Source organism: Sinohyriopsis cumingii, chromosome 3, assembly GCF_028554795.1.
Source record: "Sinohyriopsis cumingii isolate HCF-2022 chromosome 3, ASM2855479v2, whole genome shotgun sequence".
NCBI lineage: Eukaryota > Metazoa > Mollusca > Bivalvia > Unionida > Unionidae > Sinohyriopsis > Sinohyriopsis cumingii.
In genome coordinates this window covers 54957746-54977153 of record NC_142963.1, presented here as the reverse complement: position 1 = coordinate 54977153, position 19408 = coordinate 54957746, and the positions used below count along the sequence as shown (strand labels likewise).

The 19408-nt window shown below is 35.4% G+C and overlaps 1 protein-coding gene across 3 annotated transcripts in view; it reads left to right on the top strand.

The window, feature by feature from the left end:
* LOC149802885 (netrin receptor UNC5C-like) overlaps positions 1–19408 on the top strand; it is a 265894-nt gene that overhangs the window by 96434 nt on the left and 150052 nt on the right. The window contains exon 1 of one of the 3 annotated variants that reach the window (XM_089952354.1): positions 4787–5987. The exons of the other annotated variants lie outside the window; for them this stretch is intronic. Coding sequence (XP_089808480.1) covers positions 5891–5987 — 97 coding nt within the window. The 5' untranslated portion in view covers positions 4787–5890. Of the gene's footprint in view, positions 1–4786; positions 5988–19408 lie in introns of those variants that run through there. 3 annotated transcript variants of the gene reach the window in all.

The following is a 19408-nucleotide window of genomic DNA, read 5'->3' as shown; positions in this document are numbered from 1 at the left end:
TTTCTGTTCTTAAAAAATAATGAATGCCATACATATTTGCTTATATGCCAAACTGTAAACAACAAAGCTCCTAATCTGCCATGAGATAATGTGCCGGCAGATCAGGGTCTGTGCTGTTTGTTTCACTGATTACTCCTAACAAACTGCACAGACCCAGATCTGCTGGTGCATTATGCAACATTATGCAAAGTTGGCGTGTTTATAAATTGTGAAGAATTTGCTGATTTTTTTAAATAAAATGCTTGTTGTCACCATTCATCTACATGTAACCAAGACAATTTTGACATTGTTGAAGCCTATAAATGTTAGGATTTTTACCCAGCTAGTTATATAAAAATGAATTACTTTTGGAAATTAGGTTACTTGATAAATTTCTAATACAAGTTTATTACTTTCTGACAGAACTAAACGTTTGTATTAATGCTGTAGATTGGTTTATCTCAGAATGCTGCAAAAAGTCTTTTCCAACATGTGTTCACATTTTTTAAGGACTGATTTAAAATTTCACAAGTCAATCAGTGTTAGTTTGAAATTAGATTACAAATTATTTTCTTGTTTTAAGTTAGACATAGCTGACATCTGTCTCTTCATCTAACTTGATGTCATGAGTCATTTTTAAGGATCTGGGAGAGTCATTTTAAGGGATCTGGAGGGTCATTTTTTAGGATCTGGAGAGTCACTTTAAGGGATATGGAGGGTCATTTTTAAGGATCTTGGAGAGTCATTTTAAGGGATCTGTGGGGTCATTTTTTTAGGATCTGGAAAGTCACTTTAAGGGATCTAGATGGTTAGTTTACATTTACACCAGCAAGCACCAAGAATAGCTTCTGGGATCTCATGTCAAAAGTCTTGATTTCTTCTAACAAATGAGGTAGGAGACAATGTGTAATTTTATACTTCATAAATAGGTTTTCCCTTGAATAGTCTGTGTAAACAACCTTTTGAACTCACTTGTGAAAAGAAAAGTGGACCAGTTTATCACTCAGTGAAGGGCTATCATAAGTTTCCATGTGCCCTAGCCTTTGAATGACAACAGCAAAATGATTACTTAATGCACTCTAATAGTTCTATTCATACAAAAGGATTCCAGGGCTAGACGTGTTTTTAAGGTTAATATAATTAAAAAGAAGGTACAAAATAAGGATATTGAAATCGATGGACTTGGATGGGGATGAGAATTAATTTTGATACAAAAATATGGGAATAGAAACTACTGATCTATACATCTGTAAATATGTGCAGTTATGATTTTAATAGTATTACAGGGTGCAGCACACAGCAGATGGGCTGTATTATTTTTGTTGTGGCAAGGAATGGAATACAATTCTTCTGAAATATTAGAGTCAGACTCTGCATTTTAACATTTAATATTTCCATCTCATGCTGTGTGTATTATGTTATGGTGTTATTCATCTATCAATCTATTTGTTCACATTTGCTTGTACGACCCATAACGTTGTAGAAAGATTAAAAAGATTTTTATGGAGCTTTTTTTATTATCAAGGTGTACAATTTAATAATACTGTGTTGTCTATCTTGTGTGGAGTACAAGTTTTAAACCAAATAAATTGTAATGAAACTTCGCCCAAGTATACATCATGACCAGACAGCATTTTTTGTGTATCAGAGCCACGTACCCCACCCTTCTCTGGAGTTCCATATATACTTGTTTATAAGTCAAGTCAAACTGCAAACAACAACAATCCCTGATCTGCTGTAGATAATTTGCCTTCACATCAGGGTCTATATTGTTTGTTCTATTGACAACTGCTGACAAAGTGCACAGACCCAGATCTGTTAGTGCAGCTTGCTGGCAGATCTAGATCTGTGCAGTTTGCAGATGGGCTTGTTTTACTAGCAAATATATATGGTATAGCTGTTCAAACCATTATGATATTTTAAGGAAACTTTGCCCAAGTATACAGCATGACATGACTAGACAATGTGTCATTATACTATACCCATGCACACCTCAAGGTCAAGGCTAGGCATAATGTTATTCTTTTAATTTATTTCCATGTCCAGAGTAATGGAGATAATTTCATGAAACTTAGGCAGTTATGTATACAGTCTAGATGATGTGTTGCATATTATAGCCATGCCCTCTGCCACAAGGTGAAGGTCACAGAATAAGAAAATGCAACTGTCCAGAGTATAACCTTTGAACCACTGAAAATCTTTTACTGAAACATAACGAGTTGTATAACACAACACACAGTGCTCATATACCATAGCCAGAACCCTGCCTCACGGTTAAGGTTGTGGCAGTGAAAATACAAATCATTGACCTCAATCCATGGAGAGGTATAGTGTTTAAGTCACTGAAGAGATTTTATGAAATGTTTAACCTGTTACATATCTTAACTTGAATGTCATATCTCTTTTCCTCAAGTTTAAGACTAATACAACAAGTAAGTCACTTGTCATTTTCCTTATCTGGACCATCACTTTTTAATCTCTGCCAATATTTTTTATGAAACTTTCCCAAGTCTAAAAATTATAGTCATGTCCCCAGCTCAAAGGTCATGGTCATTAGGAGTGGTGAAGGTCACCAGATCATAGTATTGGTGCTACAAATAACCAATGAGTTACATTTTTAAACACAATACATATTAATATTTTAGCATATTAAAAAAAATGCCATTCCAGGAGTGAATCTACCATCTTTCTTTGGGGGTTTAATAAAAAAGAAAGGATGGTTAATTTTCCTCAGATGACCATCCTTTTTCTGTTTATGTTTTAATTAAAAGTGTTTAGGTGGAGATGGGGGGAGGTCCAGTTCTTCCCACCCCTAAAGTCTCGTTGAATCTGCTACTGCATTTTTAATATATCCTTACTTTTACAATCCTTTTTTAATTATTTTTTTTTTGTAACATAGTGAAGTACAAATGTATTTGCAGCAGCAAATTTAATGTAATGTATGGCAGTTGACAGCTGATGGTCCATGGTTGAAGATGGGTGCAAACCAGAAAAGTTTTTCAGGTATTATTCTAACTGAAGAAACAACACCTACGAAATTTTATTGTTGATTGATACATGGGAATGACAAGGAGAGATAGCTAATAGTTATGCCCCAGTACAAATTGGCACTACCACACTACTATTGAAGTATGCTAAGTACTTACCTGGATACCAGTTGTTTGATAGATCATTTCACAACTTAATGTTAATCCTGTTCTTAATGTTTAAATAAGGTATAAAGTGCTCAGGTATGTGCCCTCTTAGACATATCATTGAATTATGCTTTTCCATGAAAGCAAGTCTGTTTTTTTTCTTCTTCAGAGATGCAATAATGATATATTTGAACCAATGTATGTTTCATTACAAGGTGATGGTGAGAAACAGAAGTTTTTTGTTTTTTTCACAAACAGCACACTCTGAAGTCTGTGCTGTTAAGCTTTTAAATGATAGATATAATGTGTCACCACTCAACCATTAAGATATAATATAGTGTTCATTTTGGATTCTTTATTTCAGAATTTATTTACTTTACTAGGGTTTCAAGATTAAAAGACCAAAACGTGAAGAAAATGTGCCAATAAACCTATTTGAGGCCTTACAGACTGTCCAATTTATCTTCTCAATGGTAAAAGTTTCAGCAACACAGATGGTAGAAACATTATCATGGCCCTGTTATAATCAATATGTTTTACCTTGAATTTGTTTGAATAGGACACATACAGGTTTATTCCATCCAGAAATTAGGCATTGTCTACATTAAATGAAGCTAAGTGATGACATGGTTGTGTTGGAATATTGTGTTATCATATACTCCAGTTCCAATTGTCCAGAGAAATTACATAATCACAACCCATACATACTAAGCAGATGTCAAAACTATTTTTGGTGTCAGCAGTGGGATTGTCAGCTACACATTGCCAAGCAGTGACCCACGTACATTTGTTTCCGTCAACCTGACCATGTGTTGCACCTATCATGATCATTTATCAAGTCATTTTGACAAAGAACTTAACAGAGTTTGGGGCCAGATGATATCTACACTAATTGTAATGGATTGAAATTAAATATGGGATTGCAAATTTTGTTTCCAAATAAATGTTATCAGACTGCCTTGAAATTTGAAACTTGGGGCTTTGAGATAAAGTGAACCTTTTGACAAGAAAACCTGAGGTTTGCTGATAAAGCCAACATTTTGACACATAGATATTGCTGGCATGTTCATGAGTATCATCTGCAAAATTGAGGGGAGACCAACTTCTAAGTTCCAGACAGTAAATAGACTGCTTCCTGAAGATGGTCAGCTTGTCACTACCACATTTGTCTTGCCTTATCTTCTCTTTTTGCAGCATTTTCATGCTGGGGGTTATAATGACAATTAATTACCACCCAATTTTAAAGTATCCTTAGTTAGCATGTCTGTCAGTGGGCCTGTAATGGCACAGTTTCTCTTGGGATCCTCCCCCTCTCTGTTTGTTTAGATTGAAAGCAAAATACTAGTAGGGGGCCTGGAGCTGTTCCAGCATTAGAGTTTTCTTTACTTCCTAATTAGCTCTACACTGCAGAACTGCTTTCTGTGGTCCTCATGCTGTGATCATAAACAGACCTGTGTGACCCTCTATTACAAATTAGCTTGTAACTAGTAGTAATCTGTTTTGGTTTTGCTTTCATTCCACTGACTTCTTTTGAAGTGGATAGATATAGCATGCCCACACTCCATGGAAAATAAGCAGTGCTGTATGTATGAAACTGTACAAGGAGGCACATTGATTGTACTGACGACTTTCAAGTCCTGAGGGTCTCGGCAAGCTGACTCGTTTGTTGGAAGGACAGTATGGAATATGTGCCTCAGATAGCTAGCTAGCAGATCATTGGCTCAGTCAGGAGGGCTTTGGCTTGCCCTGATTAGCTGTTAATGATGGGTAGCTGTGAAGTCAGTCTGGTAGTTTTCACTGGGCTACTGTAGTAGAAGGAAGTATGACACAATCGGCTTAGTTGTGGTGCAGAACGTGGATCTTGCACCTGGATTCAGTAAACAATGAACATGTGAAAGAAGAGAAATCAAACTACAGTTAAGGTTCTCGATGTGGCATTTCTCCATGCATTGTGTGTGCTGATGAAATTTTACATAACACTACTGTGCTTGGGAAAAGATTATTTGTGAAGTACCTTGTCGTATAATTTATTCAGTGCAAAGAAAAGTGAAAGAAGTACAGTTCTTACTAGTTTGGTGTCAGCTGTGGGATTTTTAAAATTCCAAGATAGAGAAAGATTCATCCTTAGTATTAAAAAAAATTCCTATCACAAAAAATGTAAGATTTTTTTTCCCGAACTATCCCATGTATTAAAGGAGAGTGTAGCAGTGGGGTTTTTTTTGTGCCCGTTTTGAGGGTGATAAAGCCAGCTTTTATTTCACCGTTGAGACGATTATCTAATAATCAAAATGTAAATGTTGATCTTCTTTCTCATGGGTTATACAGCCTAGGTGGCATCAGTAATATGTAGATGAATTTCCAGTGGCCATAAGCAACGAGAATAATCTAGTCTCTATAGCCCTTTCCCATGCAACAAAGATTGATCTAGTTGGTGATCAGCTTTCATAGTCATTCAAACTTTCCGACAGAACAGTGTGTTCAGCTGCAGGGCCCATTATTCATATCTAGAATTATTGAGAGATTGCTGCTGTTTTTCTCCGAAGAAATACAATACATATAATGGGAATTTAGCAAGATACGTGGATGCTTGTGATTCACTTCTGTGTATTGCCCAACATTGGAACTGGTAGTCGCTCAGTTTCTGTGAATTTACACTAGGTATTATAGAACATTGAAATACTCATCTGGATTAACAGGACTTCAGGTTGACAGAATTACCAACGACTGTGTTAAGAAAATTATGACTGTTGTTTGGATATACTACAAATAGTGATGTGATGTCGCCATTATTCATCCTGTGTGTTTTCTTCTATATTGGAATTTCTTTCATTAATTGTATTGAATCTGATTCGACTTCAGATTCTCCACCAGAAGGTGAGTACCTTTTTTTAAGGCCACATTGCTTTTTTAAATTTTAGTTTTCTTATATATATTTTTTCTTTAAGTTACTGCAAACATAAGTGCATTTATGAGGAACACAAAAAAATTCTGTGACATTGCTTTAAGTTGATTGATTTATTGATTAGCTGATTGATTGGGTTTTCATGACACATCAATACGTAAAGTTTATATCTTACTGAGGCAGTTGGAGGAATTTGCCTTGCCCAGGGACATAGCATAGTGGCTAAGTCACCAAGGTTTGGGCAGGATTCCAACCCACATTCTTCTTTTTTCAAGTCTGGCATGCCAGCCACTGAGTAAAATAGCAGATAAAAATCAAGTTCTCTGCACATGCCAAATGAATTTTTATTATTTATTAATACAGCAATTAAGGTTTTCAAAAACATGCATTTCTGAAATACAGTATTTGAGAGACATAAAATTGGGTGTTGGCCTTTACAATTTTTGTTTTGTTGAGCCCTTACATTGCAAAGAACACCTTATGGTGTAGATTTTGGGGTAAATATCTTTTTCAGATAAGAAAAAGATTTAAAAAAATTATTTTCAACATTTATACTATATTCCTTGTGTTAGCATATGAAGCACAAGAATACCAGATGTACTTGCTTACAAGTCGAGTCCAGTTACTGTAAAAACTAAGATAAACTGTCATATAATGTACCGTATATACCAGCTTATAAGTCTAGATAAACTGCAAACTGCACAGACCCATTCTGACATCACATAATGTGCTGGCAGTATTTGGTCTGTACAGTTTATTGGGAGTAATCAGTAGAACAAACAGTATAGATCCCGATCTGCTGGAAGTTTATACTATGGCAGATCAGGTTCTACTTGACTTGTGAGTATGTATAGTTATTGTATTCATTGTTATGCAAGAATGCCTTTTGATTGGTACTTAGATTTCAGGAATGGGGAAGGGATACTGTCATCACAGAATGATCTTACTGTACTTTCTGGATCCTTTAAATTTAATGTTTTGTAGCAACAATGAATTCCACAAAAATTGTTACCAAACAGAAGTGAGTTCACACTTCTTGCTTGTTATATAGTTATGTCAGAGGGCATCATTAGCTTATAGGGATTGTCAGACTTCGCATCCAAAAGTTTTGGGTTTGATACCTTCTCAGATCAGCACATTTGAGTCAGCTGCCTTGGTGTTTTCTTGGAAAACGCACTGAGCTCCAATTTCGTCAGCATGATGTCATAAAAAATGTGCAGTTAAAACTAACACTCGCCTACAAGACAAGTCTGACTGCTAACTGAATAGACACAGATCCACATCATGTTTTGGCAGATCTGGGTCTGTGCAGTTTGTTTGGAATAATCAGTAGAACACATAGACCCTGACCCATAGGTGAATTGTGTTATGGCGTATTATAATCTATGTTGCTTGTGGTTGGACCTGACTTACAGGTAACTATATACGGTAACCAACCAGTGTAGAGCCATCAAAAAAGTTTTCAGTTTTTTATAGGGTTTTATTCTCTGTCTTTACAATTTTCATTATCATTATCAAAAATTTGCCCCAAAATACGAATGTAGGATGTCATGTCCAATACAGGATCAATGTATTTTTTGATTAAATCCAAATTCAGCAAGCATTAAGCCATAAACCTTCATTTTCAAGATGATATTTCATAACTAGAGATAATCGCTCAACTGTGGGCATTAACACAGGTGATGTACATGACTAGATTATGCTGAATTCTATCGCTTGTTAACTTCATTTAAATGCAGACATATAAAAGCCAATTTTTGTTTTTGCTGTGCAAAAGTATGAACCAGTAACTAGAAAAATATAGAGCTTTTTATATAGAAATACTGTTGCAGTGTAATTATATTAATGTATTAAGTTAATTGACTTGTCTGCTGTCAGAACTGTACCTTTGCACTGTTACATTTACATTTTCTTGTTTTGTTTGATAGAAAATAGACAACAAAAGAATGGATGGATGGTTGGTTACGTGGGTTGGTGGGTGGGTTGATGGCAGGCAGTGGTATCACTGGGTGGGGTGGGGTGCAGACTGCACCAGGTGACACTGTCAGAGGGGGTGACACCAAAATGACATTACTAAGGATTCTGTATGGTCTGTTACTGAAGGTCCATGTGGGTGACACCAAAGTTACCATACTGGGTGACACCAACCCTAGTGATGGATGGATGGATTGATTTTGCCTTTAATCCTTGAACTTTGTCTTGTAATTAGCTAGAAGTATGATTCAAATAAGCCAATTAAATCTTCATTGCTTTTGCATGACCATATTGAAAGTACATTAATTTCACTGTTCTCCTTGATGTGTAGATCCATGCATGTCCATTACATTTGGTAGCCCACTTGGGTCTGTGTGGGATTCCATATTGTCTTCTGAGTAGCTTAACAAGCCTATGGGTTTACATATATACTCAATGAAATGAACACCTTGTAACTTGAATGGATTAGTTTAGATGCACTATAACTGCAAGTTGTGTCATTCATTGAGACACATGTATGTACATATATTATTGTATGAAATCTGAAGTATAGGCTTTGTGAATTTTATCTTGACACACATTGATATTTTTGGATCAGATCTGGGTTAGCTTAGGACAGTGAGCATGCTTTTAAATATAAAAATGGACAGTTTTGTAAACTGATTTAATAAAAGTAAACTTAGCAGGTTATAGAAATTTTTAAAAAATGTATCATTATTTTAAAACCAGAAAAAATCAAAGCAAAAATGACAATTACTATTTGTTACCTGAAAAGAAAATTGCTGTTGCAAATTGTAGAACTCAAATGCCAATTTTCAGAAGGATTTTCTGCATTTCTTCTGAGTGTTTTTCCAGGTTTTTTTTTCTTCTCTACAACCACCTCTCCTGTAACAAAGCTCACTTCTTTCTTTCTCATCTTTGTTTCTCTAGGCTTTCCCAGGGCAACCACTCTGGTGGCCTAGAGGTTAGAGTGTCTGCCTTCGATCCCTGGCCGAGTCATACCAAAGACTGGCACTAACAGCTGCCTCGCTTGGCGCTCAGCATTATATGTTTAGTGTTAGAACTGGTTGGTCTGGTGTCAGGATAATGTGACTGGGTGGGACATCATGCTACATGTCTGTGGCATGATGCCCCAGTGCAAGACATCACTTTAAACTGTCACACTGCAGACATCTTAGCGATATGACTGAAAAATTGTTACAGCTATGTTAAAAATCCTAATCACACACTCACACACACTTTCCCAGGGCTTACAAGCAGGTACATATGGTTACAGCTACATGTACCTGGTGCAAAGGGATCACAAAGTATTAGGGACCATTTACAGCAGCTGGGGTGCCCTCTTCGGATATTTACATTGTTACATCTGCATCTGTTTAGTTAATTCATGTTCACTAAACTGTAGAAATTAACTGGAGTTTTTCAGATTTTATGACCTAAGGCAAAATACAAAGTTCTGATTTGTGTTTAGAAAGTATCTCGGCTTTAATGAGTTATTTCTCTGTTTTTTAATGAATTATTTGGATTCTGTTTTAATGAGTTATTTAGATGTTTGCTTTAATGAGTTATTTGGATCTCTGACAAGTTATTTGGATCTCTGTTTTAATGAGTTATTTGGATCTCATTATGAAGAGTTGCAAGATACTTTGTCAGTGTGGGTGGGAGGGTGGTGTACGGTTAGGGTGGGTGGGAGGGTGGTGCATGGTTAGGGTGGGTGAGAGGGTGGTGCACAGTCAAAGTAGAAATTACATGCATATTGTAGTGTTCTTTCCAGAAATAGAAATAGACTTAGTGAGATAGCAAGGTTGGGGGGGGGGGAGCTTAAATCCCCCAGCCCCCAACAGGTGTTGTCAAAAGCCATACTCTATTATCTTGTTTATTCAAAAAATTCAAATGCATAACATTGACAGACACTTGTAACATGGATTTATGCAGTTTTGCAATAAATATGAACTTTTCCTTCATTGTATGATGGGACTCCATTGATATAGAGCAGGGAAGCACAACCCCTGGCCCACGGGCTGGATCTGGCTCATGATTATGCTCTGTCCGGCTCTCAGGGCAAATTAGAACAACACAGAAATCTTGCCCGTGAACAGTAATTATATTAAAGAAATTAGTGTTTGCAACCCTCTTGAGGTCTTAGAAAATGCAATATGGCTGGCCCTTGGCCAAAAAAGGTTGTGCACCCCTGATATAGAGCCAGAAAAGGGCATGGTTAGCTGTACTTTCATTGTCTGCTAAAACAGCTGTGTCCATTGTACAGGACATTGGTATTTTAGTTTACAAGTAAATCTTAGCAAACCATGTCTTAGTCCATCAAGGTGAATGAGATAGCATCTTTAGAGATTTTAGAAGAGAAAAAAATCTGTTAAAGGCAATTCTTGTTTCAGCATTACAGCAGCTATCGCAAATAGTTGATAGAACTTTGGTTATTAACTGCTTTACCATCTCAATTTAAATTGTGCCAACTTAAAGATGAAATAGAAAAAATATTACTAGAACTGCCGCTTGAAAGGAAAGTGATGCATATTTTGTACAATCTGGAGTAGGGGTGTTTAGCTCAAATGTTTACATGGGCCAGAATCGACCTTGATTGGAACCAAGCGGGCTCCACAGAATGTGTTCTTGGGCCACATGCTGTCCGCAGGCAGTGTGTTTTGCACCCTTGGTCTAGAGTTAATTGTGTACCCAAATCTTGACATCTGCAGCTTAAAACTGAAGGAGTATGTTCAAATGATGATAGCCTTTGATCACTTGCAGAATATTAGATGCTTAATCAACAAAACAGAAGAGTATTATCATTTTTCCACTAGGTAAGCTTTACTGCTATTGCAATATTACATTTCAGTTGTTATTGATATTATGTAACATTGTGAAAGAAGTAAGCTTGAATGTGACCTATATATTGGGAATGTTTTGTTGATTTAATCTTAAGTTCATTTATTTAAAACGAAAAATTGAATTTTTAAATGGGAAAATTTATGTTCTTGAATTTGTTTCAAAGGCAACGTCATACAGAATAATGGTTTTATGTTGCTGTAATAGAATGAAGTGTAAATAGATTGGTTATTAAATTCTTAATGAGCTTCTCTTGGGTCAGTGGTTCTTTCCGGAGTTTTCCCCCCGAGTTCTTCCTCACCATTAATACTGACCACCATGTGTAGCCTATCGTGTGCTGAAAAATGGCGTTAGACCCTAACAACAACAAGAAGAAGAAATTCATAATGAAATATATTTGGTTGGATTTAATGTTTTGGTGGTCTCCCTTCCAAGCTCATTCACTATTACCAAAACATTTTATCTATATGAAGCTGTTTCAGTACAAATTCAACAACAAAAATAACCAATAACATTGAATATAAAAGTATTTTGTTTCAATTATTTGAACTGAAAAGTACACAAACATTTTTCTGTTTCTCGAATCAAGGGGATGAGTCTTCTCTTGCAGCAATTTTCAATATAATTGGAGGCATTGGTAACCTATCGGTCGTATATAAAAGGTATTCTGATCAGTTATTACTGTTTTATCTCAAACTCATGGGGGATATAGTTCATTAATGGCTCTTTTAGCCCCCATTATCAGAAAATTAATGGCACATGTTGCTCACAGATAGATGCAGAAATTCATTTAAGGGTATACATTCAGACCAGATTAACCTGCATCAGAAATGTAAACAAAGGTAGGAGAAAGTCTGCCCGCTGGGGAAATGTGTTGCAAGGAGATGATTTTGGGTGTGAAAGTGTTAATGCAGAGTAAGCTATACGTTGTAGGGGAGGGCTGTATTGGATGAAATAATGTGAAAAAGTGGGAAAAAGTGGGGATACTGGGTGTGCTAATTATTGGATGAAATAATGTGAAATAGTAGGAAAAAGTGGGGATACTGGGTGTGCTAATTATTGGATGAAACAATGTGAAATAGGAGGAAAAAGTGGGGATACTGGGTGTGCTAATTATTGGATGAAATAATGTGAAATAGTATGAAAAAGAGGGGATACTGGGTGTGCTAATTATCGGATGAAATAATGTGAAATAGTAGGAAAAAGTGGGGATGCTGGGTGTGCTAATTATTGCATACAACATCAGAAGAGATTTTGCGATGGAAGAATCAAGGTTACGAAGTTTTGCATTACTCAGTTGCCTTTGTAAGTGTTGAAAATTGGCATTCATGGGCATTTGGTACTAGTGGTATGGACATTTATTAGGGATTTGTGCACTGAGAGGGCTTAAAAAAAACCCCCAAAATTAAAGAGTACAGTTGCCACATGCCTATGACATTGAAAAGACTTGTAATAATTTGGAATTGTAAAAGATTATTTTGACGATTATTAGGTGCTGGTCAAGGATTTTTCTGGCGGTCACTAAATAATTATTAGCTCCTAAAAGTAGTATGGAAAATTTGCCTGGTCCTTTTATAAACATTTAGTAAATAAAGAAATTCTTATATTGTAATATGAATATACAAAATATTTTCATTAATTTCCAAGACATGATAGACACTTTTTAACTTGTTACATAAATTTCATATGAAATGTTATGAATGTTAGATCCAACCAGTATCTGCCTACTCCATTATTACATGTGTTTTGGGCTTGGGGATATAGAATATACCCATTTGGCCTTCCTGTATGTCATGAATAGCAGCTAATAGATGCAATAATTTTGCCATGAGATGCATCCACTGATGATGTTCCAGTAAGGAAGATCTTGGACAATTTAAAAGTGCATTTTAAATTTTAAACAAATTACTCTGTATTTTAAGGATTTTATCTTTTTCTGCTTTTACCTTTAATTTTGAAAACCTACACTTATTTAGCTTTGTATAGACAGATTGTGCTTATGTGCCATTAAGACGTATCCTTACATGCATCCATCCATCTGTTGTACTTAGGCAGATGTGTTTCTTTTCATATGGTTTTCTAATAAATAAGTTGATCCATGTCCTATGACATCACACATATAAGTAAATCTTATAAAAGTGGTCACCTTGATGGAGATTTCTATTGGGTACCAGTAGGCCAGCTCACATAGAAATAAATCGGTCTTCCCAATCAATGACTTCGTAAAATTAACTGGCTCTGTGAGCAGTATTAACTGGATTTCCATAAAACCCGCAGGTCACATGGGCCAGTGGCGAATTTGACCCCTGCTATAAGCATATTTGCTTCATGGGGGTGGGTAAACGGTGCCTATGTCTACTCACTAAAATGTAATTGAAAATGAATTTATGAGTGTTGTAGCAAATGACATAAATTTCAATTTCTAATGATGATTAAACAAATGAAAATAGAAATTCCGTTGTATCTATTGAGTAGACTCGTAAAAATGGAAATTGCTACCATGATAGACAAGGTAAAAATTATTATAATCTTTCCAGCTGATCAGAAATTTCACGTTAGAATTGATTATGGTACAAATATAACAGAATATCTGTTGTATTTTTGCACTGAGTCCCCATACCCCTGAAAATACTACTGCTACTACTACAAATAATAATAATAGTATGGATTTAGTAATCTTTCGAAGCTCTATGTGCTTTACAGTATTATATATTACATAAAAACGTGAACAACAAGAAGATTACAGAAACAAAAACAATGAAATTACCAAACAAAAAGATGTTGATAGTAATTAAGGAAGTAAACATTATTAAATCTTTAAGTTTGTTCTTGTATACCAAATTGGGGAGATTTAAGAGTGCTCTTGACAGAAATCAAGCTTCGTAGAGACAACGCACAAGATCAGTTTTAAGGGATTTTTGGAAAGCTTTTGTTCATATGTAGGGGTCCAGTGGGATAAAGATACAGGGTATTTCTAACAATAATCAAGATAGTTTGAGGAATTATTTAGAATTTAACATCAATTTACAGCCATCAATCACTGTCAGTCATTATTGGGAATGCCCAATATATTGCAGTCAGCCTTTCCCCCTGAGTTGACATTGGTGATGGCATCATCCAGTACAGCAGTTAAAATTGCTTTCATATTTATCAACTTAGACCCTAATCTGAAAGAGAGGTATTCTAAAAATGAAAATTTTGTGGGTGGGGTGGGGGAAACAGGGCATCCATTCATAGTAACAAACAAGGGGGCAGTATTGTAGATGTTGACAAGATTTAATGATGTAGGTAACATTTGCAAAAATGGTGCACAGTGTTTTTTTTTTTGCACATTACTGTTAGTACTTCCTTATGACTCAAGCCAAATGGCATACAACAAAGATCCTGATCTGCTCTAGCATAATGTGCCTGCAGATCAGGATCTTTGTTGTTTGTTCTAATGAATACTCCTAACAAACTACACAGACCCAGAATTGCATGTGCATTATGAGACAGCAGATCTGGGTCTGTGTAGTTTGAGGTTGGACTTGTCTTATAAGCAAGATGGTATATTCAGTTTTTGGTGTCTTATAAGTGAGTATAGATGGTGTATGTAGTTTTTGGCACAGTGTCATGGAAGTTAGCATAGAATCCTTCAATTGTGTGTTGTATAAAATAGAACTAGGTCTGCAAATTAGATTAAAATAAGTTGACTTTGATCTTCAGCTTATAATGCAATAGTACATCTGAGTTTATACATTGAGAGATAAATATTTCCTAAATATATTGATAGATGAATATATCTATTCATTAGTACCGTACATACACACATATAACTTGGATCTTATTGCAAATAATGATCTGCTGTTACATAATGCACTGGCAAATCAGGGTATGTGTTCTTTGTTTTACTGATTGCTTCAAACAAACCATGTAGACCCAGATCCTCTAGCACAGTATGTGATATCAGATCTAGGTATGTGCAGTATACAAGGGGATTGACTTGAGTATTTCTGGTATTTCTTGACTTCTCTGCTTAAAGACGAACAAAAAAAGTAAAATGGCTGTGTTATATATAGCTGCTGATTACAAGTTACAAAAACTGTTTTGCCACCCCTCCCCATCAGTATCACTTACTGCTTCTTTCAGTATGAGCGTATTGCAGATAGATAAGGACAAAAAAGGGAATGATTACAGTTTGAAAAGGCATCCCCAGCTTTGTGCAGGTTTTAAATTAATTTAAATTGTGTATATAAGCAATCTTGTTATTCAAATTTTCTTGTCATTTCCAAATGTATTGCCTATCTCCAGCCAATGTTTGGGGTTATACTGAAGTTGTTGTTGTGGGTTTAATGCAGGTTTGGGCAAAATAGGCCCATGGGCTGGATCCAGCCTGTGACCTAGTTTTGTCAATTTACATCATAAGGTGTGGATTTAAAAATCTTGTATGGGGATCCAGCCTGTGACCTAGTTTTGTCAGTTTACATCAAAAGGTGTGAATTTAAAAATCTGTTATGGGCCTGTATGGTAGAGGAAGTTGACCTAGTTTGATGTTGTGGTTTTGACACCTGAGTCCAGGTCAGCCTGGTTCCTCTGCTTTGATGTGTCCATGGGAAAGGCACTTGGCTGCCATTTACTATGCATGATGTAACCAAAAATGTGTTAAATAGGAGTTAAAACCAACTTATATTAAATGTTTAGGCATTTATGCACCCCCACCCATCAATCCTTTTTTATGACGTTAACTCTAACTTCAGAAATAGATAAAGCATTTGAAATTATAATTCTGTTCTGTTTTTGTATTTGGTTAAGAATCTCTTTTGTGAAGCTGAACTCTCCATGTTTTGTTGGTAATAATTGATATAATATTTTATTTGTTCTTTCAACTTTCAAAGTGCCTTTGTGCACCTGCAGTTTCTTATCAGTATTCCTCGAAGATTGGCAGTCAGGCAGATATATTTTTGTCTTCTCTATGCTAGGTTGACTATCAGAATTGTGCATCTATGTCACGTTTCTCGAAGACTGAAGATTCAGTTGATAAAACAGGTTATGAGAGAGTATGTAGACCAGTCAAGTAACCAGTCATTATGAATCCTTGATGGTTGGTTTCTAATAGAATTTTAAAGACCTTATTTGCAATATCATGTGGAGAAAGTGCCTTTCCCAATGACACAAAGACAGTCTATCCTGGCTGGCCTGGGTTGGTTTATAATCCAGGACCCTTGAATTATGAAACGGTTGCATTACCGACTGAGCTGCCTTGGCACCATATTGATAAAAAAGATTCTATTGAAGAAAACAATATATTGAAGAAAACAATACTGTAGACAGTATATTTGAATTTAACATCATATAAAATTTGTATGACCAGAATTCAGCAAAGTGCGATGAAGTCTGTGCCATCTCATTAATGGTTGGAAATTATGTTGTATAACGATCTGCTGAAATTTCCTTTGATGATGGACCCTGTTTAAATCACTTAATTCGACTTTATAAGATGGAGTCTAAATACCGTGCTGTCCAGATGTGGAAGTTAGAGTACAGCAAAGCTTTAACACGCCTCCTCTCCTTTGCCAGTTATCAGATAAATATAATCTGTGCAGGGTCAGTAACACTAAATACAGAAAGGAGAGTCAAGATTAAAGCTCAGGTTGAAGTGCACCCAAAAGATGGACTATGAACACTTTTTATTAACAAAAAGCAAAATTTGACTTCAATTTGAGAATCGTCGTTGATCAAATTGAGTATTGATTTCTCCCAAGAAACTGCATAGACCAAGAACTGTTGGCACATTATGCAGTGGCAGATCGGGGTCTGTGCAGTTAGCAGTTGATCTCAAGTTATAATTGAGTATATATGATACCAAATATGACCTTGATTTTTGTAAAGGTTTCCTTAGATTATCTGCAAACATCTTTGGTACTACAAGCATTATTCTTTCTTTTTTACTATTGATGTATGCCTGAAGGAGTACTGTGACTTCTTTACTGTTGATGCATGCACGAATTCCTCGGACCAGGAGTACTGTGAATTCTTTATGAATGCCTGAAGGACATGGACAGGAGTACTATGACTTATTTACTGTTGATGCATGTCCGAATGACTAAGAACAGGAGTACTGTGACTTCATAGAGTTGATGCATGCTTGAAGGACTAGGACCAGGAGTAATATGACTTACTGTTAATGAAGGACTAGGACCAGGAGTACCCTGACTTTTTTACAGTTTATGTATGCCCAAATGACTAGGACCAGGAGTGCTGTGATTTCTTTACCATTTTAGAATGCCTAAAGGACTAGGACAGGAGTACTGTGGCTTCTTTACTGTTTATGAATGCCTGAATGACTAGGACCAGGAGTACTGTGACTTCTTTACTGCTGATGTGTGCATGAAGGACCAGGACTAGGAGTACTGTGACTTGTATACAGTATATTCATGCCCGAAAGTCCATGACAATGAGTACTGTTGATGCATCAAAGTGTTTGCCTCAAGTAGTATGATAATAGCAGTTTTGTAAAAATTTTAATCTAGGTCACAGCCTTCTTCCCCACATGATTCCTCTTGTGTGGTAACACTCACACATGGGCATGTGTGTGTGATATGAGGACTTAGCTGGGTTTTTTTTAGAAGGCTCTGACCTAGATTAGTACAAAAATACTGCTATTATCATGCTACTCCGAAATATCTTGGCCCCCCCCCAAAAAAAAGAGAAGAAATTTGCTGATTATTTCACATTTCAACAAATGGCAAAGTAGAAATGTCTTCTTCCCATTTTTTTTCTTTCCCCCATTGTAAATACAGCTTCCAGCAGTATTTGCTATACAGAATTGGTGAATGGTTGTATTTGACAACTTAAGTACAGTAACTGACTATGAATTTTTCTCTCAATGCTGGCATGTATAATGTCAACATTATTTTACTCACTGATGTTTCTCCCGATTCATTGGTTTGGTTTTTTAAAAGTCACTCGCAAGCATTTGGAAATGAATAAACAGGTGTTTTGCCCACATATAAAAGGTTTGTAGCATGTTGTTAGGCCAAGCTTGACTGAAAATGATGATTGTAGCAAGTTGTTGAGAATTACCCAATTACTTTCTTATGACCTTAGTGACAATAAGACTGTTTTTGATTTCAAAACAGACCATAATAAGAAGTGAAAAGTTATATCATTAAAGGTATGAATTTTAATTGAATCACTTTGCAATTTTGAAAAAGACTATAAGTCCAGGTGCTTTAATTTTGAAGGAAAAATAAAAGAACGCAAACTGCTGGTTTTTGTAACTCAGCTCACAGAGATATAAAATCTGTCAACAAAGAATGGCAATGATTAGTTTGAAGAGTCCAGTTCAGAGTGGAACAAAGGTTCAAAAGTTATAGATTGCACATTTATTTTGAAATCTTTCATGTTGCTGACAAAAGCCATTATGAACAGAAGGAGACAAGATTTTTTCACACAAGAACTTGAAGAAAATATATTTTTAATTGGAAATTGAGTATGTTTGCTGAAAGAATTGACAGAGAAAATAAAAGAGGAAAGTTTAGGATGATCTTTTTTATTTATTGTTAAACTTCAGCTATGAAATGTAAATATTGAAGAAAAACATATTTTAACTGCTAAAAATGCTAGCTATAGTGAAGATGGAGGCTTGTTTATGATTCTCACTACTGTAATATCTTTTTAACTTTTTATTTCTCAACCATACAGATAGATTTTATTCTAATTTTTGTTAACATATAATATTTGCTATTTGTAATAGAAAATTATCAGGCAAAAATAATTATGTTTATGAAGTAATGTTTTACCATATATGCTCACCTGTAAGACGAATCCAACTGCAAAAGCACAAGTCCATCTCTGTCAGTGCATAATGCTGGGTCTGCAGTTTGTTAGGAGTAATCAGTAGAACAAACGTCATAGACCCTGATCTGCTGGCACATTATACAACAAAATTGGATCTTACTAGTTTGCAGTTTGACTCAACTTAGATACATTACAGTATAATAATGTCATCCATTACAGTATAATAATGTCATGCATTACAGTATAACAATGTCATACATTACAGTATAATAATGTCATGCATTACAGTATAATAATGTCATGCATTAATGTCATGCATTACAGTATAATAATGTCATACATTGCAGTATAATAATGTCATGATTTACAGTATAATAATGTCATGCATTACAGTATAATAATGCCATGCATTACAGTATAATAATGTCATGAATTACAGTATAATAATGCCATGCATTACAGTATAATAATCTCATGCATTACAGTATGATAATGTCATGAATTACAGTATAATAATGTCATGCATTACAGCATAATAATGCCATGAATTACAGCATAATAATGCCATGCATTACAGTATAATAATGTCATGCATTACAGTATAATAATGTCATGCATTACAGTATAATTATGTCATGAATTACAGTATAATGTCATGAATTACAGTATAATAATGTCATGCATTACAGTATAATACTGTCATGCATTACAGCATAATAATATCATGCATTACAGCATAATAATATCATGAATTACAGTATAATTATGTCATGCATTACAGTATAAAAATGTCATGAAT